General features: G+C 37.3%; 1 protein-coding gene across 11 annotated transcripts in view; it reads left to right on the top strand.

Moving 5' to 3' along the window:
• Nucleotides 1–24,283, top strand: part of LOC107316752 (sodium channel protein type 1 subunit alpha) — a 77,080-nt gene that overhangs the window by 18,572 nt on the left and 34,225 nt on the right. For 6 of the 11 annotated variants that reach the window (XR_014947923.1, XR_014947924.1, XM_085552389.1 and 3 more), the window contains 11 exons: nt 1,661–1,976; nt 7,975–8,095; nt 11,070–11,157; nt 11,852–11,980; nt 12,685–12,776; nt 13,736–14,008; nt 20,225–20,288; nt 20,916–21,057; nt 21,208–21,414; nt 21,763–22,068; nt 22,786–23,166. Coding sequence is in view for 8 of the 11 variants with exons in the window: in XM_085552389.1 (XP_085408515.1) it covers nt 1,713–1,976; nt 7,975–8,095; nt 11,070–11,157; nt 11,852–11,980; nt 12,685–12,776; nt 13,736–14,008; nt 20,225–20,288; nt 20,916–21,057; nt 21,208–21,414; nt 21,763–22,068; nt 22,786–23,166 (2,067 nt within the window). In the remaining 3 variants the exon portion in view is untranslated. Of the gene's footprint in view, nt 1–1,660; nt 1,977–7,974; nt 8,096–11,069; nt 11,158–11,851; nt 11,981–12,494; nt 12,587–12,684; nt 12,777–13,735; nt 14,009–20,224; nt 20,289–20,915; nt 21,058–21,207; nt 21,415–21,762; nt 22,069–22,785; nt 23,167–24,283 lie in introns of all 11 variants that reach the window. The other 5 variants (XR_014947925.1, XM_085552393.1, XM_085552390.1 and 2 more) reach the window with 3 other exon arrangements.

The raw sequence follows: 24,283 nt of genomic DNA, 5'->3' as shown, positions 1-24,283 counted from the left end.
ATCACAGAATCATAGGGGTTGAAAGCTGCCTCTGGATATCATCTTGTCCATGAGTGTCCAACCTTTTGGCTTCCTTGGGATGAATTGGATGAGGAGCAATGGTCATGGGCCACATACAAATGATATAGTTTATGTATTTAAGTATCAAAACGTTTTATATGAGCATATATTCATAGAAAAAAAGCAACAAAACATAAAAGTACTGGGATATTTGACCTTGTTTTTGTAAAACTAATACATCATGCTGTTTCAGTGGCAGTGGTTGCAACTCTTAGCGAGTTCTCAGTTGTTCTTCAGAGATTTTTAGTGAAATATTATTCTCCCTGTACTTCAGAAATGTACGTACTGCCAATTAGCAGTGATATGAATAACACAAGATTGGGTGGTGAGTGATATTTTTCTCTCATAATATAGAGCTTATAAAATTCTGGTAAAGAGGCAGGATCACATTTTTTAGTTGAATGTCTGATTGCAACTCTATACATTCTTTATGAAAGGTAATGTATTTATGCTGACTGAAAAATGAGTTGCAAATATACTTAAAAAAAAAATATTTTTTTTTCTTTTTGAAATCTTGAAACCTATTCTCCATTATCAATATACAAAATGAAGCTTCATGTTTTTTGCTGTTCACAGGACTGTGTTTAGCCAGTGCATCAGAATATATACAGTTATGCCATAACTTCAGTTAGCACTACATTGGGCCCTCCCTGTGTCCTAGTTTCAGCCCAGACAGTGAGTATTGCATACTGCTGTTTGGTTGCTATGAACACTTGGTGAGGGCCCAGACCTGGGCAGTTCAGTTCGGCAGAGCCACCATTATGATGGTGGAGGAGGGCAGACACAGAACAGGCTCAGCACTGCAGGCTATACATACCTGCAAAAGCAGGTTCCCCAGTGTAGTTTATGCAAGAAAGTGCCCAGGTGGGTCTTGATCTTCCCCAGAATAGGAGATTCCACAGCCTCTCTGAGCACTCTTGTGTGCTGATGGATCTTCTTATGTTCCACTTTGTACCCATTGCCTCTTGTCCTGTTGCTGGGTACCAATGAAAAGAGCCTGACTTCATTCTGTTGACTCCCAGTCCATCAATCCTCTGTTCCACGTTATTACCATGTGGCAGATGGCAGCAGAGGGGCAGACTGACAAAATGGTGTCTGACATGGAAATGCCTGTGAATCAAAGGTTTGTCACTGAATTCCTCTCTGTGGAAAAAGTTGCACCCATTGACGTTAATCAACATTTGCTGAATGTTTATGGAGACCAGCATGGTGAGACAGTAGAGGGGGTTGGATGGTGAGTTTCAACAGTGGTGAGAGTGACATGGAAGGCAAGCCATTTCCAGATGGCAGTGCACAGCTGTCACCTCCACTGGAGCTGATTTTTATGAGCATGCAGGTTTGCTTATTACTGGCAAAAATGCTTGGCTAATGGTGTTGACTATGTTTAAAAATAATGCTTTGTAGCTGAGAATTTGCTCTATCGAATAGTGTTATTGTGCTCTTCATATCTGTTGTAGTTTTAAGGAAATAAATAGAAGGTGTTATTCTTGGAGCAACCTGCATATATTTTAAAATTATAACATAAACAAAAGCATTTCAAAATAAATGTTGAAACTTTTTTATTCAATTATTGTAACTTTTATTATTTTTTTCCCTTTAGTATTTTTCTATGCAGAAGAATAAATGGTAATTAAAATGTGCAGGATGAAAAGATGGAGCAGCCAGTGCTTGTACCACCAGGACCAGACAGCTTCCAATACTTCACTAGAGAGTCTCTTGCAGCTATTGAACAACGCATTGCTGCAGAAAAAGCTAAGAATTCTAAACAAGATCGTAAAGACGATGATGAAAATGGGCCAAAGCCAAACAGTGATTTGGAGGCCGGAAAAACACTTCCATTTATATATGGTGACATTCCTCCAGGAATGGTGTCTGAGCCCTTGGAAGATATGGACCCATATTATATCAACAAAAAAGTGAGTCTTATATCAGTCCCATTCACATGAAAATGCTTGAAGAGCTTTACTGTATTTGTTTCATTCTCTTACTGTGAGTAAAATAGTTTCTGTGTCTGTTAACTGACAACATTGTGGGAAAACGTCATTCTAATAATGTGGAAACAGCTAAGCATTGTTAAAATAATTAGTGTGCAAGAGCAGAAAATGTTTGATGCCATTGACAGATATGCATTCCACCTTCCAGAAAGTATATGATATTTCACATCTAGTTATAAAAATTAAATTTAGCTAATGGAAAATAAGTGGTCACATCACCAAGCCTACTGAAGCTGAAGTATTAGAACAGTGCTCATAGAAATATGGATTGAATAACTGCTGTGGAGCCAGCAGTTGGGCTCATTGATCCTTGTGGGTCCTCTCCAACTTGGGATGTTCTATGATTCTATGTTTTTAAAATGCATTCGCCGTCATGTGCTGTTGGCAAACCACTCCTCCTGCTTTCTGTAATGAGAGAGGCTACAACTGTACAATTTTTAATATTAACCAGATTGGCAGTAAATGTGACATGATGACTGACTGTATAATTTGATTACATATTGAATATAGCAGGGTATTAATAAATAGAGTGAAAATCTAGACACTTATACACAGCTCTCTTAAACGGTAGCAAAGTGATCATCTTCTCCTATGGTACAGAATAGAAGCCATCATCCTTAGTATATAAAAACTTTTCCTTAAATCGCAGTTCTACTTTTATGAAGATGAAAGATCTGTTTCTACAAAAGCAGGTTTTGTGGAGTTCTGTACTAATTGCATCTGACTGATTATGATACAAAATCATGCATAATTATGTCTCTTCCTGCCCAGAGCCCATCCTGGACATTTATAGTCAAATCAGTCGGTCTTCTCTGTATTCTTAGTGAAAACAGGGAAGTTGTGCTAGGAATGACCTACAGGTACTCTTCTTGAGCTCTTAGAAATTGATGAGCCATTTAGTTCATTCATTGGTGGAGCTGAAAACTGACTGTATCAGGCAGGTCTGCTTGCTGAAGATCTTCAACCAAGTTTCTGTATCTGGCTTGTGTGAAAGGAAGAATCTTTATTTACACACTAAATAACTTCTACAGGCAAGTCACATTTGCAGTACTGCCTGCTGGCATTTTCTCCTCTATGCTCAAGTCCACAGATCCACTCTATGCAAGTGATTCAATCTTCTGCCAAACAGGAATAGAAACAGCTTTTTCAGTCAAATAAAAGACAAAATTTTCCCACCCACTACAGTTCTCTCCATTCTTCCTTCCTTCAGTGGGAGGAAAATAGGTTTTCCAAACATGAATTCCGGTATTAAAATATCTCAATCCTAGGTTTTCTTATCTACTTGATGTGAATTCTGAAAAGATTTTTTTCTTGCCTCTTTTTTGAGTGTATTGGTAGGCACTTGATGGTCCTGTCCTGCAAGCCTCAGAAGCAGATAGAGTTTGAGAAAAGCCTGAAGCAGAAGGGAACAACTCCAGGAAGAGCCAAAGCACTCTTAATGCTTAGTGTGTTCACCTCTGTACCATTTTATGTTGCAGATTTCTCTTTACTCCTCTCTGAATTCTGTCCTATAAAGCCAAGTAGTCAATCAGCACACACTATCCCAATGTAACAGCCTGACAACTGCTGCATGATAGAGATTATATATTGCTGCCAGGGGAAGCATTTATCTGAAATTATATGGGTCTAAAGAAGTGATACAGAATGAAGGAAAATTAGTATTTGCTAGAAAGAGTTAGGACAAGTGTATGGACTAGCAGAAACCACTATTGTGGTTCATCTCTGTTAAGATCTCTGCATAAACTATATCTGATTCATCCATAGAACATCTATAAGTTTGACTTCCAAAAACTCAAATAGGCTATAAAAGTGGCTATCTACAGTGTTTGTCAAATGATATTAATGATCATATTCACTGTGTTTTTTCAGAAACTGTAGAAATAGCTTCTTTATTCCAAATTTGAGTCATTAGGAAAATCATCCATCAGCTGTTTCATATGTATGTGTTGCATCATACTCTTGATCTGGTGGTGGGTTTTTTTGTTTGTTGTTCTTTGTTTCTTTGGAGTGGGGAATAGGGAGTCTTCTGGGTAATATGAATCAGCGAGACTGAGCTCTTCACTAAAGATCTAATTACTAGGTAATTAATGGAAGTCTACCACCTATTTTGCCATACTCAGGCAGTTATATTTTCAGAAGGATACTTTTCACTGTACTGCATATGATATCTATTTGATATTATGTTTTGGTATTTTTGTTTTTATGCAAAACCAAAGAGGATGTATTCAGGCCTAACATTAACTTAAAGCTGAAAGGAAAAGGCAAAAATAGCAGTATAAATTAGCACTGTACTTTCAGATAACCTAAATGTCAGCAGCTGTACTGTGGGAACAAAATTTGTCTATTACAACTTACCTGCCATTGTACGTGGTGTTCAGTAATGCAGCGTTCCAAACACTGTTCAGTTTAGCATTCTTAAACCTTTGTTCACTTTTTGTATTCTACTCCTGTTTAAGTGCAAATCTGTGTGTTCCAGATACAATGGCAACTGCCTGTTCATGGTGAAGCTGCCATCACAAAGGATCAGGGAAGTTTGTATCACTATCTATTGAGGAAGGATCAGCTGGAACCCTTTCAGATCCTGATGTGCAGGCATGCTTCAAAATCTGGTCCACTTGGTTTCTTACTTTAAAGTCTGGCTATTTTGTCTTGAAGCTAGACTGCTTCATTAAAAAGAAGTGAAAGAATAGCTGGAACTAAATGGGCCCTACTTCACTTTTCTTCTGCTATAGTGTAGATTCAGCTGCCCACCCTGCCTCTTGCCAGGAAGATGCTGATTGATGCCTGTCAGAAGAGCTCTGTCCTTTTGTCCTTGGTTACACCAGTTGCCTAATCCTATCAAACCATACCTCCTGGACTTGATTTGTTTTGCAGAAGAAAACAAAAAAAAAGTCCTTTTTTTTTGTCATTTTACTTAACATCATTTTACTTAACATCAGAAAAGGTGAATGCACCGGTGATCTTAGACATCTTTGATAGTTTCAAATGAAAAAATTTTGAAGACAAAAGTTCTAGTAACACAAAAAGAGCTAAGGGAAAAAAGAAAAAAAAAAGAAAAAAAAAGAAAAAAAAAAGCCTTTAACAGGCAGCCACAAAAGTAGAAAATGCCATTTTCAGAAATGCCAAAAGTCTCTTCTGCTAGCCCACTGCAGGGCTTTCCCTGATAAACTATTTGGCTGTAAGACTAAGAAGCTGGCATGACAGAAGGTGCTGTGGGTTTTGAGATAGTGTCTGTTTAACCATGGGAAGTGGTAATGCAGCGCAGTACTGCTCAGGCTTCAAGAAATTGCTTCAAAGCCAAATGGGAGGAAAGAGAGGGGAAACAATGCTTAAAGAACTTTCTGTCCTGAGAGGTTCTTGGAGGCTGCTTTTGATTGACTTCTTTACTCTTGAATGCATCACTTTGAAATACAATTCCTCCTTCTTTGCCCTGATAAGACTGCAGTTTCTCAGCTTGGGTCAAATATGGCAGAAGGTATGGAGCTGGAGGCCAGGTTACAGGCACAAAGCTGCAAATCAGGCACTTCTCTTCAGATATTTCATTGAATTTACATTCGCACTGGAATACTTTGAGCCTTTATAAAATGATAAAACATTTAATGAAACATAAACCCTGGAAAAGTATTTATAATCTTCCTTATATGAATATTAATCTTATAATTTATTTAGAATTTATTTGGCTTTTCTCAGCATATGTGTACTTTGTCCTGGCACATTTGGGTAGAATGTTTCACGTTCATCCACTCTGCCTACACACTGCCTTGTATCTGGGATGAGACTGGGATGCAAATGCAGGAAGATTACACAGGAGTTGGACATGAGCTGTAATCCCCATTATCTGTATTTTTAGGAAAATTCTCCTTGAGAGACAAGATGCAGTTTTAATTCATTTTTAAGGATACAAGTCAGAGGACCAATGCAGTCATTTTCAAAATTCCCAACACAGAGATGTTTTGGGTGGAAAATTAAAACCAAAATAGAAATTGTAAGTTTTGCTTGTTCTGCTTATGCAGGGCAGCAGAAAGTGGAACAGCTAAAATAGCAGCAGCTTCCAACTGAAACTGGAGTGGTGCCAGCATGCTGTTATTTTCCATAAGGCAAGTTAGAAAAGAGATGTATGTTTAATATGCTAGTGTTCAAAGATTTTTAAAAAGATGTAGGTTGGCTAAATGTAGGTGGTGTAGTTTAGATGCAAAGCAGGTAGGAAATGTGATTTTTAGTATATTTTCTCAACCACCTCATAGCTACAGAAGCTGTTATTGTGAGCTGTGAGGCCTGGGGGCTGGGGCCAGACCTGGGAGAGAAAACTCACCATTCCCTTTGGTAACTGGTACAAAAACCCATCATTCATCTGTCTGGCTACTCAAATATTTTAAATGAAACCTTCATTTAAGGTCAAGTCAACTGCAGTTACCCTTAGCTAACTGGAAATATAATTCAGGAATGTTAGCTCAGTTCTTATCCTGTTGTTCACTTTTATCAGCAGATTCTCCATTTCTGTACAGAAGCAGGGAAAACAAATACATCTCTTATAGCTTTCCTACTGTGAGTTTATGCTCAAGATTGTGTTAATGACACTTAATACAAAGGGATTGCCAGGGGTACTGTGTAGAGCCAGAACAGAGGCAGCTCAGAGAAGAAGACAGTAGGTGATTTAGGGCTCAGACAGCTTTTACTCAGTACTCATCCCCTTCTTTTCCTCTGCTTTCTCTTCTTGGTATCCACCACACACTTCTGAAAACCCTAATCTCTGTAACTCCCTCTGTTTACTGGACAGTCCTAGCAATCAGTGTTGGTTCTTCCTGGTCTGTATACATTAAGCATTGTGAATATAAGCAGACTGAAGAACTGTCTTCCTCAAAAATTCTTGGCATGTTTTTCCAGACTGACAGCCTTCCCAGAAATAGTTCTGTACAATTCTTGACATCAGTCAGTGGACTTCATGTCTCCCTCCACACTTATATGAGAAGAGATCAATATCTCCTTTCTCACATTTCCAATAGCATCATAGCTTACAGCTCGCTTCTTCAGCAATGTAATGTTAAGCAAGGGAGCTTAATCATAGTTTGTCCAACAAGTAAACAACCCTAACAAAACAGAAAAAGCAACAAGATTTCTCATTGCTGGTTTCTTCAATACCTTTCATATATATACCTTCAATACCAATTAATTCTGCTTGAATTTAGGCAGTAATCCTTGTGCATGCAGATCTCTTCCAAGTTACTGATTCCTTCTTTTGCAGTACTTTTTGTTCTGTTTTGTTCATTTCTACAGTTGAAGGTCACCTCAATGCCACAAAGAAACTTGGCAGTCTGCATTTCCAGTGTTATAGTGTTAATGTTTTTCAGCTGCAGTGGGCTGTAGTGTAAGCAATTTTTTTCAAAGCTTCCTTAAGCTTTATATACTTACTAGTGGTTAAAATAAAATCTAACATGATGTATGTGTCCTGGGGAAGATTTACACCTTTAAACCACAGGTGTGGAGCGTGGTCATCTGGGTGAGTCTCTTGCTCTCCTCAGGTGAGGTGTACTTGGATTCCCACAGTTCTCAGAGATTGATGACTATGTGGGTTATTGCTATATCCCTCTATCCTTAGCACAATCATGGAAAAGTTTAAACACAGTTACAATTTTAGTTAATCATTTCTGCATCTTTTCCTACAAGAAGTAGATCATATATATATTGTTTAACAAAGCAGCATTATGAAAGCAGTAATGAAATGAATGTTCTGTATTTAAAGTTATGTTTTTGGACATCAGGTAATTACAGGAAGTAAGCTTTATTTCAAAAGTGAGTCATGCTTTTTCTATGTTGACCATTCAAAAATTCATGAATTTGCTGATTGTCACTAGAAAAGGTTTAAAATGAGCATCTACAGTGAATACACACTTACAACATGCCTTTTTTTTCTCTTTTACAGACCTTTATAGTATTGAACAAAGGGAAGGCAATATTCCGATTCAGTGCCACCTCTGCCCTGTACATTTTAACTCCATTCAATCCTCTTAGAAAAATAGCTATTAAAATTTTGGTACATTCATATCCTTTTTCAATTTTGGTTCAAGAAAAAAAAAAGAAAAAACAACAACAAAAAAACAACCTCATATTTCATTGCAAATAGAAGTTTTTCATATGTTGTTATTTCTTTTCCCAGTGTGAGAGTTATGGTAAGTTTCTATAAATACAAAGAAATTTGAATATATTATTTAAATATGTTTGAGTATGTTATTCAAATACATCATTGCGGCCCTGGAACATGTTCAGAGGAGGGCTACGAAGCTGGTGAGGGGTCTGGAGCACAGGCCTTACGAGGAGCAGCTGAGGGAGATAGGATTGTTCAGCCTGGAGAAGAGGAGGCTCAGGGGAGACCTTATAGCTCTCTATAACTTCCTGAAGGGGGGTTGTAGTGAGCTGGGGGTTGGCCTCTTCTCTCATGTAATCAGTGATAGAACTAGAGGGAATGGTTTTAAGCTGTGTCAGGGGAGATTCAGGCTGGACATTAGGAAGTATTACTTTTTGGAAAGAGTAGTCAGGCATTGGAATGCACTGCCCAGGGAGGTGGTGGAGTCACCAACCATGGGACTGTTCAAGAAATGCTTGGATGTGGTGCTGAGGAATATGATTTAGCCTGGAAGTATTGGTAATGATTGGACTAGATGATCTTCTAGGTCTTTTCCAACCTTGATAATTCTGTGATCTGTGATTCTGTGATCATAGCTATCCTGTCAAATTCTGGACTTGTAAATATTTTTCATTTTTTAAAACACTCTTGTTAATTTAAAGACAATTGAAATCTGCAGGAATATTTGAGAGAAGTTTCTCCAGATTAAGATTAATATTAAACTGTTCCATGTTCCTGATTCTTTTTTTTATGATATGAAGCCTATCCATAATAAAAATTATATCTAGTATAAGAAGGCACTTAGTACTCATCAATTCCAGAAAAGCTCTCAGTTTTAAAATTGTGCAATCTAGTTAATTGCAAGCATCATAAGCCACTGTCAGAAAGCATCAGAAGCAGCTCTGCAGGAAGTCTGCAATATCTTTGCATGTGCAAATGGTGGACAGCTTGGTGGATCATAACTGATGAGACTGTGCATGATAGAAGGTTTTAGTCTGGTGTATAGATTGGTGCCCGATGTTCATAACAGTTGGTGGACGTTCCTAGAGAATGAGCTTTTTGTGCAACTTCTTGCATAACCCCAGGAGGAGTGGGAAAAGCGGTCACTAAATGAAAACTTTAGTGTAACAGTAAAACTTAGAACAGATACTCAAAAGTCGAAATCTTATTTCTAGAGATTGCTGGGGCAAATTTCTAAATATTTGGATAAGAATAAAATGGAGTGGCTGCTGCTAAGTCAGGAGATCTTTTCCTCTAAGCTCCCTTGAAGTTAAAGCAGTGAGAGGAGGGAAGGAAAGTGCCTGGAAAGGAGTGAGGGAGCAGCTGGGGACAGTAAGGGAGCTGACAGACCTGCAGGCATCATAGTGATGATGGTGAGAAAATGTAGCCGGTACTGTCAGATTAAAAGCTATTTTTATCTTAAGTACAGAAGTGGTTTGGTTTTTTTGTTTGTTTTATCTTAAGTGGAAGGATAGGTTTGTGGGTTTTTTTGTTTATTTGTTTTTAATTCAGTACAATGCAAACACTGCAAGTATTAATGTGTTCAGTCACCTACAATGTTCCATAATGCATTTTTGGTTTTGGATACTTATATTTTGTCAAGGTTAGCTTATAAGAAAAAAAAAATAGGCAGTTATGTTTTTTTTACTATTTTTACTGATCTTATGACTTATCAGTAAGCTCTACTGCTCTGCTTTGAGGCAGGAGTTTGGCATTGTTTACATTGTTTACATTGGCACTGTAAATTAACAGTGCCTTTTACTTTCAGTGCAAAAAATGTGTTTGGAGCATATCTTGGAGAACTTCCACATACATGTCCACTGGATTCCTTGAACCTCTGTATGTGGGGCTCCAACTACATGTGCCCAGACACACAATCAGGCATTATTCATTCAGCAAGGAGTAAGAGTGTCTCTTCTAGGGCTTGGAGACTTCTGCTATTGTTCTTTCTTCACTGTTGGTACCTGTTATAATAGCAGCCCCAAGAACTGGTGAGTCTCTGCTGACTCACCCCCTGGTATTATGCCTGCTTGACTCAAGTCAAGGTAGAGTGTTCAACTGGGAGGGCAACACAGGAGTGATGGAGGATAGCCAGACTTTTGCAGTGGATGGGAAAGAATGGAAAGGTTAGATAAGATGGGTGTGGGCAGACAAAAAATGCAGGCTGGAGTTGCAGGGTGCAGGGAGTATTAGAAATGATCAAGGAGATGCATGAGAGAAAAAGTGGTGCCTTGCAAAGTATCTCTATGCTAGCTACCTTGTAGGATAATAATTAATTATTCTAAGCAAATAACAATGATGTTTTGCTATTCAGAGCTTGTATGACAACAAAATCCCCAAAATGAGTTGTCACTTTAATGAAAGATATCACTATATTTACTGCTTATTCAACAATTTAGACAAATGTCACCTATGGGAACTGGGCAGGTAAATCCTTCCCTTCCCTGTGATTTGAATGTTAACTTGAAAATATATGTGCAATCCTGAATGTTGCAACAGCTTTAAGTAATGATCTGATTGCTAGCACAAATTTTCTGCATAATTTAGGTTGAAATATTACTTCTGAAATTAAAATTCTTGGCTCTTACATGCAACTTCATCTGTGAACTGCTTTCTTTAGTTTGAACTACCTTCTGTACCAACAATTTTCAAGGAAATATTTTTAAGGAACATAACATGTAAAAAGACAACTAGAGGAAAAATTAAAGTGAAGTTAAACATTTGGCAAAAAGGTGTATGTAGTATTTCTTATTTTCTGCTGCCATCATGTGGCTACTTTGGGTCAGATTTCAGTCTAGACAATACAAATGGCAATATTTTGCTGTACTTAAAAATTACATTTGATGTGATATTTCTTGAGTTGCTATTCTGATTTCCTTAACTATGATTTACATTATTCAGCATGCTTATTATGTGCACTATTTTGACCAACTGTGTGTTTATGACCATGAGTAACCCTCCAGACTGGACCAAGAATGTAGAGTAAGTTGCATATTTTACTTAAATATAGCCATGCCTCTGACAGTTCCTCAATAAATCAGTATGCTTGTAACTGCAGTTGTGTTCTGGTTGGAACTATCATGACATACTAATACTACTTCCTCTCAAGACTATGTAGAAATGTTGGATAATTATTCAAATCTCCTTCTGGGAAAATGTTTGGGTTGACATTAATAAAAGTGATTTACAGATATTCTTATACTTGGACTCCACTAGTTCTCTCTTATCTTCATAGTTTAGCATCTACACCAGGAGTTAATGCCACTACATTAGGAATAGAACAGTGGCTGTCTATTTGTAGATGCCAGTTAAAGACAGCATATAAGTAAATGTATTCTTAAGGTGAAACTTAAGTGCAGGCTTGTACTCTCCCTTTTCTAGAGTTAAGACTAGATGGATTAGATTATAGTGGTTCGGACTGTATCCGTTATCTTATGCTCACAATGTTTTTGGATCACAGGAATGGATGTAATATAATTTTAAATTGTCACAGATAGTTTTAAAATTGTTATTTATTTTATGGTTTCATTTCTTCGATTTATGCATAAGATACATGAATGCACAAATATATATAGTGAATATAAAGCATTTCATAAGAAACTGTGTTTTGGCACATTTTCAATGCAAGAACAGAATGTGATGACTTACGTTGATTAATTTTTCTGATATTTTCTAGGTACACCTTCACTGGAATATATACGTTTGAGTCACTTATAAAAATTATTGCAAGGGGCTTTTGCTTAGAAGATTTTACTTTTCTGCGAGATCCATGGAACTGGCTCGATTTCACTGTCATTACCTTTGCGTAAGTTTTTGTTTTTTGCTTTTTCTTTGAAAGTGAAGGGCAAAAAGGGCATGAAATTAGTATCAATACATATCAATTTCGTCAAATGGAAATACTTCTATGAATTTACTTTGTCTAAAACAATTTTCACATTCTATTGTGAATATATTGATGTAAATGTAAATACTGCAGAAGCCATTAGTTCAGTTAGTATTAGGCTAATTTCATGTCCTGCATTTTTTTTCTCTGAGCAGAAAAGGAGCATCCCTTTGACTTCATTCCACAAGCTTACCAATCTAGTCTAGATAAATTTTAGGCTTTCAAAGTTAAATCACTGTGATTCACTTCAGAGACGTTTAACTTAACTGAAGGCTCTGAAAGCATATTAATGCAAGGCAAACTGCAATGAAAGGTAAACCTCTGACTGTTGCTATTTAATTTTTTGCTAAAAACGCCAAAGCGGTCTTGATGAAAGACCCAAGTAAGTAGCATAAACTTTGCCTAAATTCTGAATAACTGTGATTTAATCCTACAGGTATGTAACAGAATTTGTAAACCTAGGCAATGTTTCAGCTCTTCGAACTTTCAGAGTATTGAGAGCTTTGAAAACTATTTCTGTAATCCCAGGTAAGAAGTAACTGGTGTAAGGTGTTAGGCCCCTTGTACCTCCCAACTGTTCCTTTTTATCCTGTCATTGTGTTTGTGTGTGAACTCCCCTATTACAGATATGTGACAGAGTTTGTGGACCTGGGCAATGTCTCAGCGTTGAGAACATTCAGAGTTCTCCGAGCTTTGAAAACAATATCAGTCATTCCAGGTGAGAGCTAGGTTAAACACTGAGGCTGACTGTTGTTCCACAGAGGCTATACTCACATTTTTGAAGCATAAGCCTTATTTCTTTCCACATAAAAAAAAAAAAGAAAAAAAAAAGCAGGAATTGGAAGATATCAGAATTCACTGAAATCTCTGATTCATTGCTTTTTAACATGAGCTCTTTCCTTTTGAAATCAGCCTTTGAGTTTAACAGATTCTTGCATGAGACATTGCAGTACACAGCGTGTGTGGTTTTCACCTTATGATGTCAAGCTTTCTTCTCCACATTCAACGAATATCAGTTACCCTGAAGTTTTCTTACCCATATGTATTTTACCTACATGATGTGTTGTGTGGTATTTGTTGTGAATCTTTGTGTCTTAGAAATATAACTGTTTTAAATGTTGACTAAGTAATGAAGTTAATGGAATAAGATAATAAAGAATAGCATGGGCATTGCATGGGGGATTTATTATCTTAAACTTCTGTGATTTTCCAAACCATCTCCAGTTTTATAGCATTAAATTTAACTAATTTTTTTTTTTTTTTTTTTTTTTTTTTTTAATAAACAGGCTCTTTACTGCTGTCTTATAATTCTAGTATGTTATAAAACTGTTAATAGCAAAGGTTTGGGGCAAGAGTTGTTGACAAACAAAAAGAAAGAAGACTTTTCTGCGAGATTCATGTGTAGCATGAATAACAAAGTCACTTGTTTTAATACTAAAACAAGTATTTTGAAATATATGCAGCTCATTTCATTTACAGTTTCAAATGAACATATACTTCAGCTTTTTATTCATTTTCACAAGTGAAAAAGCTCTTCACAAAGTGTTATTTCACAGACATTACAATCATTTATTTGGGCTTCTGCATGAAATCTATAACTTTACTGGGAGATACTGTCATTTTTTATGCTTTAAAAATCTTTTGAACACCAGAATAAAGATTCCTTTACATTTTCAGGTTTGAAGACTATTGTGGGAGCCCTAATTCAGTCTGTGAAGAAGCTATCGGATGTTATGATCCTGACTGTATTTTGTCTGAGTGTATTTGCACTAATAGGGCTGCAGCTGTTCATGGGCAATTTGAGGAATAAATGCCTGCAGTGGCCTCCAGAAAATTTCACTCTGGAAACAAATATCACTTCCCAGCTCAACAGCAGCATTGGTGAAAATGGTACGCTAGTTAATTCAACAGTGACTCCATTTGACTGGAAGGGGTACATTGAGGATGAAAGTAAGTATTGTCAGCATAATTGTTATTAAAATGTTCAACAGATGGCTCACTTCTTAAGATAGAACATATATTCCAAAGCAAGTTTATCAAAGATTATTGTGTCATTTCTGACAGATGTCAGAGACTTCTGACTTCCACATTAAAACAAATTATTTCCCAACATTAATCAAAGCCTCAAAGGTATTTAGAAACTGCACTAGCCTCAAAGGTATTTAGAAACTGCACTCAAGTTACCATGCTGTTATCTTTACTTTCAGTCTTCTTTCCATCATGTTTTTTCTCTGAAGATTTATTTTCTAGATCTAGATCTCTCTTTTGGATTCTGTCTTGCTCATAAACATCCTTCTTATGGTGCAGAAGCTACATCCATGCTCCTTACCTCCCTGTGAGGCCTGCTGGTTGGGTTAAACTGGCAGGAGGCTGTCTAGAAGGACTGTGCTGCAGCATAGTAATTTGTGCTTGATGTATCCTCCACTAGTGCTTGCCTTTAATTACAAACCTAACATCATTATATCAAGTTCAGCTTGTGATCTGCCTGCCTCCTGAGTCTTTTACAGATATTAACCTAATTAGGATTTCACTTTGTATGTGCATAGTTCATTGTTCCAGTCTAAACAGCTCCCTGTTTTCTCTGACCACCTTTGTGACTCTCTTGGATCTTTTAAACTGTGATGATTTCCCCAGACTCACCTGTCACCCTTATGAGATCAGTGTCATTCACAAATTGGACAAGATTGAATTAGTTAAAATATTTAATAGTACTGATCTCAGACAAGTCTCCTCAGAGCTCATTTCCCATCATATGGTTTTCCAAGCTGGTAAAGATAGTTCGGCAAACTGAGAATAAACAAACAAATGTAGTACAGTTAAATGTGCGGTTGCAAATCTAAGATCCTTGTTTTAAATATTAGTGCTGAACAATTTGTAGCAAGACAGGTTCACGTGCAAAAAGACTGTAGTTGGTGACATACATCATCTCAAAAAATTAAAGAAAAAATTGAGAGGAAGAAGGAAAAGTGAAAGGGAAAACTGACAATAGTGGTTAGCTGTGCTGAGGTCCCCAGGTGAATTTCATCTCTTGAGAGTTCTTTCCAGTGCAGCAGGTGATTGCCCCATACTACTTTTCGCATAGTAACCATATATTTTTCATTAGAGTCTGCTCATACTCCCTGTGGGTATTTCATACTTACAGTGCTATTAGCACTAATTGGAACATGCTTTGATCCAGGTGGTCTGCATGGCCAGTTGGATCTTAAGCTCATATATGCATGTTATAAAGTCACCTAATACAAATCAACAGCTACCACGAATAAGTAGGAAAAGGCTGGAGGGGGAAAGGGATTATTCTCTCACTCACTGGGGACTATTGCTTTCCATGAGTACCTGCTGTAGCAACACTGTAGTTACAGATATAACACCATGAGAATAAGATCACATGAAAAGCAGGAGAACAAAGGAAAAATTGTGCCACAGAGGCACTGCAAAGGACTGTCACAGCAGCTTGTGTGAAAGGTTGCAGAGCTGCAACTGAGAGGCAAGATGCAGAAATGTGATTAGAAGGTCCTTAGGAAGGCACCTAGGGTGCTTTGGAGCAGACAGAACTCTAACAAATTAAGGCTAAATCTCTGCAGTCAAAAGCTAAATGGTATCCTGTTCACATAAATAAATTATTGACTAGGAAGGCAGTATTACCCCTGTATTTAGCACCACTGCAGTTGCTACTGGAATACTGTAAAAAGTTCAGTTTAGATGGAACGTTGAAAAAATGGAGGATGTGCAGAAAAGATTATAGTGATTAAAGGTCTAGAAAACATGCCTTATACCAAGATAGGCCAGGAGCTCAACCTACTTAGCATATCAAAGAGAAGGTTTAAGGGGTGATTTGATCACAGTTAAGAAAAACCTCATGGGGAACAGATATTTCATCACAGACATATCTTTGATCTCACAGGAAAAGATATAAAAGTTTCAATAGCTGTACGTCAAAGACAGGCAGCTTTCAAGTAGAAGTAATTCTAACCATGATCATGCAACTGATCAATTGCTGTGGTTGATTTCCATCTAAATTTCTTAAATTAGTATATTATAATCTTGTGAAACTCACTTTACTTGAACCCACCTTCAGAGAGGTCCCATGCGATAGTGTACAGCAAAATTAAGCAATGGAGACTACGTGTTTCAAGGTCAGGCTTCATTTTCTGTCTCTTTTAACAAAGGATCTGTGAACTGAAGTTCTGATTTGATTTGGATTCAGGGAGACCTAAAGTCCCTTGAAAAATCATGCTGCTTTATTTACAGAAAATACTTTAATGAATGGCTCCTACAACCTGCGGTGTTATTTACATAGGAGTTCATATTTTCTATGAAATTATGAATCTTATTATGGAGCTAATAAGCTTTTCCTTGCTTATGGGCAGTTTCACAGGAAAAAAATAATGATCTCACATCTTCCTGTTCTTTTCCCAGGTTGGCTACTGGTGTATGGAAATGGTTCTTAAACTACTTGTTTTACAGGAGACTAAGAAAGGTCTTAGCTGAAACTCAGAGCAGTACAATGGCTCTGTCTAGTAGAAATAATAATTGTGCTAAATGGATAATAGTTGTGTATATTACACACAAACCAAAAAAAAAAAAAAAAAAAGGCATATAAACCATAGGTTTTTCTCTGAGGTCAGTTTTGGGAATACAGTTTAGAGAGACTTAATGTAAACACTGCTGGCATGAATAAGCCAAACACTCTCTTTTCCAATGTTCAGAGATATCAAATCTGATAAAATTAACGGTAGATCCATTTATCTCATCAAGTCTTTCATAAACAAAGTTTTCTGGGAAATACATACTGCACTGACTGACTAAGGACACTTTTCAGTCATTAATTATTGTTTTCAGTTATTAATTATTGTTTCCTAATATACATTATGTGTTTCAAGGCATGCTGTGGTACACAGCAGGTAGGCTGTCAGAGCAATTCTGAAATCCGACATTGCTTCTTATAGAATTATTCAAGCGATGCTTATATTACCTACTTTTCTTCAGCTCAAGAACATGAGATCTAAATGTCTTGGCTTAGCAAAATCTCTAGGGATAACTCTGTGCCAGCTCTGTTCTTTCCTTCCTTGTAATTGAGTTGAAACATCTATCCTCTCTTTGCCTCTTTCTTTTAGTGCTCTCTCAGTGCTTTTAGTTTCTTAAATAAAGATGTTTATTTCATCTTAAACATATTGCCAACAAGTCTTCTATGAAGTAAATGGAAACAGCCTAAGAGAAATAAATGAGTTGATCAGGTAGATGTAGAACTCTCAGAGACTCTCTGGTAGAGAAAACTTGCCATCTCCTTAGTTGCTTGAAAGTATTAAGAGGAAGCTGCAGTCAGCAATGAGTAGAGACACATGACATTTGCTGGGAGTATAGCAGAATGGAGTCTTGGGGCCAGTCCAGGTGCTTTTCTAAATGTCCTAGTACAATGTCTTTATTGGACAAAGAAGAGTCTGGTAATGCTGACCCCGCCACACATAGGTTTGTCTTCTCTAGTGTTGCAAATGCTTCTTAAGTATACTTTCTGCTTATCTGATGCCAGATGATAATGCAAGAACTACAAGTTGTGTGCTTTCCTTTGCACTGGGTTTCACAGAGGTTTCGTCCTTGTCCTGTCTCCGAGAGAGGGCTCCTCCCTCCTGAACACATCATTAACTGATGCTTTTCCTCAGAGGTCCTCAAAACTACTTGCTACAAAGCATAGGTGTTTCTTCAATCTATGTGAAACATCTCAGTATCTGTTTCATGAAATAAGAATTATGCTCTGTCATTACCCTAAATATACCCAGACAACTGTAAGTTCCCTTGAAATGAAGTACTTGCCTGCTAGGGATTTTTTCCTCATTTCCTAGCAAAAAAAAAAAAAAAAAAAAGGAAACCAACCATGTGCCTTGAATGTAGTGAGAGTCTTTTCACTTTAGATTCGTGAAATACCATTGTGAATTTTGCATTTAGTTAGGGGCATGTACTTACACTGTTCTTTTCTGCTTGTGTTATTAGAAAAATTTTCCTGTCATGACAATATTTTGAGCATTTGTATCTGCCATCCTGCATAACATGGTTGTATCAGAGTGTGCAGAGAAAGCCTGGTGGCTATTGCCTGTGGAGCTGGCAGGGCAGCAGGCTTCACAGCACATCTTGTCTAAAGCTTTCACACCAGCCTTCTTTTAGTGGTTTGGTTCAACTGCTGCTGTGCTGTTCATGAATGACAGCCCAGCATATACTTGATCAGGTCAGGTTTGTAATTCTTTCCAACCAGCTGTTAAGCTCCAACATGTTTTAATCATGATTAGCTGACATCATGCAGAATAAGATTTCTTTCACATGGGTCAGCTGTGGTCAGCATCAGTCCAGCTAACTTTCCTGCTTGCAGGTCAGTGCAGTGCAATTCTGCAACACATGCCAACCCAACACGACAGCAGCAGCACACAGGAGGCTGTATCCTGTATGCCTGAGTAGATAATGAAACTGAGTTCTTTACAGTGTCATACACGATCTGTGTGCAGCTGTGGGCTACCTCCTGTGGCCAGCAATATGCTATGCCCATGATGGGTGGCACATCCAGAAGCCAAGTACTCAGTGGTAATCTTCTTCAAGTTTGCTTCTGTAGCAGCCAGGCTTCACCTGCACAGTGTGTGCAGCCACAACCAAGTCTGAGCTCAGTTGTGCTGGTAGCACCTCACACAAGGCCATTTTAAGGAGACAAGCAGGCCAGCTCTGTGTAGCAGAAAACCAGTGCAAGTTTTAATTCTCTTCAGGAAGCAAAAAAGAAACACTTCAAAAGTGCAGTAGCTGCAGAAGTGCTGTTGTAGAAGTCTGTTTTGAGGGGAAAAAAACAAACTCCAGGATATAGCGAATGTGCATCACAATAGGCACAACTTTTTTCTTGTCATTTCTTTATTCTTCTAAGAACAGACAGGTCAATGTTGTTGCTGTCTAAACCACCTAAAAAGCCCTTTTTAATTCAGGATTACTAGACGGCTTTTGAGATGGTTAGTTACAGGGTGATTTGGTGGAACCTACCCATTATTTCTTTCCTAAGGTTATAAATAATTTAATCATACATACCTCTGAATCCCTACCTACACAGGTGAATGTTGCAGTTATTCAGTTTAGATATATACCAAACTGTATACCAATCATCAGTCTTGTTACTGACTGTGAGTGCCCATAGTAGTGAGGGCACTTGGCAGCCAGATGATTTTTGCAGAGTTCACTTATCATAGAATCATTAAGACTCAAAAGCCCAGTAAGATCATCTAGTCTAACCATCAACCCATTCCTGTGACCTCCAAACCATGTCCCTCAGTGCCATATCTACTCCTTTCTTGTAAACCTCCAGGGATGGCGACTTCCTGGTATGCCTGTTGCAATCCCTTTCCACTCTTTCAGGCAATAAATTTTTCCTAATATCCAACCTGAACTTTCCCTGGTTCAACTTGAGGCCATTCCCTCTCCTCCTATCTCTGTTACATGGGAGAAGAGTCTGAACCCCTCCTCATCACAGCCTCCTCTCAGGTAGTAGTAGAGAGGGACAGGATTTCCCGTGAGCCTCCTCTTCTCCAGACTGGACAATCCCAGTTCCCTCAGTTACTCCCCATAAGACTTGTGCTCCAGATCCTTCGTAGCTTCATTGTCCTTCTCTGGACGCATTCCAGGGCCTCAATATCTTTCTTGTGGTGAGGGAGATAAAAGATAACTGCCACAAGTGTTATTAAGTGGCCATTTGGGAACTCTTGTCAATGCTCATCAGAAAGTTTCCCTCCTTAAAACAAATTATCAGTACCTTTCTTTTTTCAGCAACAATTTAATTGTAGGTGTGCAATATAATGTCATAAGTTTTTATTTAATTCAGTGGTCAGTCTGAAAGAAGAATGGTACAATTCATTTACATTCAGCAGTGTTCTTTGGGATTTTTAGTATATTTTGGCATTTTAACAGTAAGCTGAGTGATGGTTGTTAATGCAATTCATGGTGGCATTTACTCCAGAGTTACATCCCTGCTGAAAAAAAAATGCTAATACTTGTTTAAAAATGTATCTGAAATCATCTTCTTACTTAAAGGTTTGGGCTATTTGTTTCAGAGAGCTGTAGTTAAAAACAACAAACCAACAACAACAACAAACTCACACATTAATATTCAGAATTATATTAATTTTTTTGAAATTCTTTCCTAAACAGGTCATTTTTATTTTCTGGAAGGGCAAAATGATGCTCTCCTTTGTGGAAACAGTTCTGATGCTGGGTAAGACCAACTTTTGTGAGATTTTTTCACAGTGTATAAATTAGATCCATCTTAAGATATACATTGTATATTTTGAGTGACTACATTCTTGTTTTATCAGATAAGAAGTGATATTAGGATACTGGGATTTGGATTTGAGTTCCTGATCTCACTGGCATCGCTGTACACCATTGAGCTCAGTGAACTGGTTAATGAACTTAGTATTTGCATGGATGAATCGGTAATTAGCAATTAAAGTAGTTACTGCTGGGTATAAGAAGCAACAGATGGCACAGCAAGAAAAATCCCGCTATGTTCCAGTTCCTGCTGCATGTAGTAGTACTATCACATTCAGGAGCAGACAGTAGTTTTCACATTTACATTAGTTACAGCATTAATAATCAAAGAAATTATTTGAATTATGTTTTAGAAGTTTAGATTAAGCTTTTCATAGTAGTTTTTTTATTTGTGCCTTTCCTGCATATTTTTTTAGTGTCCTTTAAAAATTCTCAATTAAAAATCACAACTTCTAGTGTTTCTAGTCTGATTAACCAAAGAGAAATACACTTTTAAACCATGATCTTCTGGATGTTCCAATTGATAACACTAAAATAAGTATATAAAATAACACCTAGTTTGTTTTTGCAGGCAGTGCCCAGAAGGTTACACGTGTGTGAAAGCTGGTAGAAACCCCAATTATGGCTACACAAGTTTTGACACTTTCAGCTGGGCTTTCTTGTCCCTGTTTCGTTTGATGACCCAAGACTTCTGGGAAAATCTTTATCAGTTGGTGAGAATTTTGTTTTGGGTAATAGACTAAACATATTGTTTTCCTGTAATGCAGGAGGTCTAAAATCAGTTACATTGTCTTACTTTTCAAAGTATGAGAAACAGAACTTTCTTTACCAATTCTTGCTTATGAATGCATTCTTATTTCCAGACACTACGTGCGGCTGGGAAAACATACATGATATTTTTTGTTCTGGTGATTTTTCTGGGCTCGTTCTACCTGATCAACTTGATCCTGGCTGTGGTTGCCATGGCCTATGAAGAGCAGAACCAAGCAACCCTGGAAGAAGCAGAGCAGAAAGAGGCAGAATTTCAACAAATGCTGGAACAGCTAAAGAAGCAGCAAGAAGCAGCTCAGGTATAATTTATGGCTTAATAATGCAGAAATGCATAAGAGGCGTTTTTCTAGTGATACTCAAATCCCCGTTTTTTGAATTTGGTGATAAAAGTCACCATGCTGGACTTTCAGTATTGGAGTTAGCTCAGAGATTTTGTCTTCTGCATTGTACTAAGAACAACTGAGGTATAATCAAGATTGTTCAGAAGCAGGAATATATTGTTCACTATGTTTTCCATTAGTCATCAGTATGGTTTGTAAGTATTAAGACTTTGGAGGTGAGAAGCACTAAAAATTCTGTACAAGTAAAATTTAATAGTTTTGACGTCATGGTTTGCTGAGTGACATGAATTCATTCTGATGTGACAGGCAGCAGCGGTGGCAGCAGCAGCAGTAACAGCATCCGCAGAGTCCAGGGAGCCCAGTGCTGCAGGAGGGGCAGGTGGGCTTTCAGAAAGTTCCTCAGAGGCTTCCAAATTGAGCTCCAAAAGTGCCAAAGAGAGGAGAAATAGAAGGAAAAAAAGAAAACAGAAAGAACAGTCTGGAGGAGAGGAAAAAGATGAAGACGAATTTCACAAGTCTGAATCAGAAGATAGCATTAGAAGAAAAGGTTTCCGGTTATCTATTGAAGGCAATAGACTGACGTATGAAAAGAAATACTCTTCTCCACATCAGGTATTGCATATCGTTATTTTTAGTAAAAGCATATATATTAAGCATTGCAGGCTGTTACAAAACAAGTTTAGTCTTCCTAGTACAGTAATGTGAACCTACTGCTTAAAGAAAAGAAACCGAGATTTTCATTGTTTTCTTATTGTAGTTTGTGCCTGACAGAAAGTGCTGTAGGTGCTAGGCTGTCTTGTAAAAAAAAAAAAAAAAAAAAAAAAAAAAAAAATGGCAAAACATCAGAGTGAAACTTAACCTCATATACCCGTTCTTGTAAAAACATTGTTCAGAAATTATATTAAAAATATTCTTCAGCTGATGAAGTTTTTTTAGAGTGATTACATGTTATCTATTCATATTGAAATGTTATGGTGTTTTTCCATTATGATAGCCTTAATTTTCCTCCTGCTTCAAGGTTGGTTCAATGTGTGAAGGGTGCTGGATATATGTAAAAACATGCATGTTTATAATCCATTTTTGCTTGATGGATATTGTGCTACCACCCAGCTGGGAGCAAACAGTGCTCAAAACTGGTTTTGTTTTAAGAATCTGTGAGCAGAGGTATTTCTTCTTGTAAAATGTGGAGAGCAGACAAAATATTCACAGTAGCATTAACTTCTGGTAAAAGTGTATGTAAGAAAAATAACTGAAAAAGCTATGTGACACTAAAGGCAATACTAAATTTGAAGTTTTTAGTTAATAATTACAAATTTTGTTTGTCTACAGTCTTTGCTGAGCATTCGTGGCTCCCTGTTTTCCCCAAGGCGCAACAGCAGAACAAGTCTTTTCAGCTTCAGAGGTAGAGCAAAGGATATAGGATCTGAAAATGACTTTGCTGATGATGAGCACAGCACTTTTGAAGACAATGATAGCAGAAGAGATTCTCTCTTTGTGCCGCGCAGACACGGTGAACGGCGCAACAGTAACATTAGTCAGGCCAGTAGGTCATCCAGGATGCTGGCAGTGTTTCCAGTGAATGGGAAGATGCATAGCACTGTGGATTGCAATGGGGTGGTTTCCCTGGTTGGTGGACCATCTGTTCCTACATCGCCTGTTGGACAGCTTCTGCCAGAGGTGATAATAGATAAACCAGCTACTGATGACAATGTAAGAAAGTTTTAAACAGCTTAGGCATCGTGGCCTTTTCTTACTGCACCAGCCAGTGTTACCTACAGAATGGAATCCTTGGCAATGCTTCCTGGTTGGTCAAGCTGTGAATGCTCCTGCATCTTGTAAAATCTTTAATAAATTAAACAGATAAAATAGGTTTGCAACATAAGAACTTACTAATACTCTCATAACTAACAAATGCAACTTGCAGTTTCCACATAGTAAAATATTAACTTACCTATACATCCACAAAAAGCACTATAGCTTATTACCAGGCCATGCATTCATTATGCTATGAATGTCTGTCTGGTTATGGTCCACATAATCAAAGTTACTATACAATTGAAAGCAGTGTACAAAAATTTTATCATATGTCTGCAATCAGTATGACACTGCTATTACCACTATATCAAAATTAGCATTATTGGTTAATTTTGATAATATGTTATTCTATATCAGATTCACTAAAAATTTAAGGAAGGAGTCAGTTCTTTATTAGCATTTGTTTCTCATTTCTCTATATATTTCCATTCTTTGCTGGTGGAATTCTATAGCATAAACATGTAGTTAATTGGAAGATTGCATTTCTGCACATACTACCAAAAATACAAATTATAAATGTCTGTGTGAATGTATTTGCAGCACATATTGCTGTCACTGTGTATGTATATGCAGGTAAGAGAGGAGATCACTGAAAGAAAATTCTTACTTAGTTCAAAATTGTCTACTCACGTTAATTAGAAACATGCTAGCATGAGGAAGCATGAGGAAGTCATACTTTTCTTACTTGCTACCATTTGTCTAGTATAAAAAAAAATACCCCATTACATCATAGGAAATTGAATTCTGTCAGAAAGAGCAGGGAAAAAGCAGTTTGCAAAAAAAGTACAATTTTTTTAATTCAGTCCTTTTTCATTTCTTTAAATAATTCTTCTAAGATTGGAAAAGAGAAATGCAATAGTTAAGTGAATAACTCTCACTAAATCTTGAACAGTTAGATAACTGTTGCCTATTATCATTTTAAAGATATCTTAAAGATATTAAAAAGTAAGAAAAGTCTGACAGGATAAAACTTGAAGTGCACGAAGCACGTATATATGCATATTAATAACAG

This window comes from Coturnix japonica, chromosome 7 (genome assembly GCF_054131305.1).
Source record: "Coturnix japonica strain WE chromosome 7, WE-NBRP24, whole genome shotgun sequence".
Taxonomy (NCBI): domain Eukaryota; kingdom Metazoa; phylum Chordata; class Aves; order Galliformes; family Phasianidae; genus Coturnix; species Coturnix japonica.
Note: the sequence above shows the minus strand (reverse complement) of the source record. Positions and strands in the feature narration are given on the sequence as shown.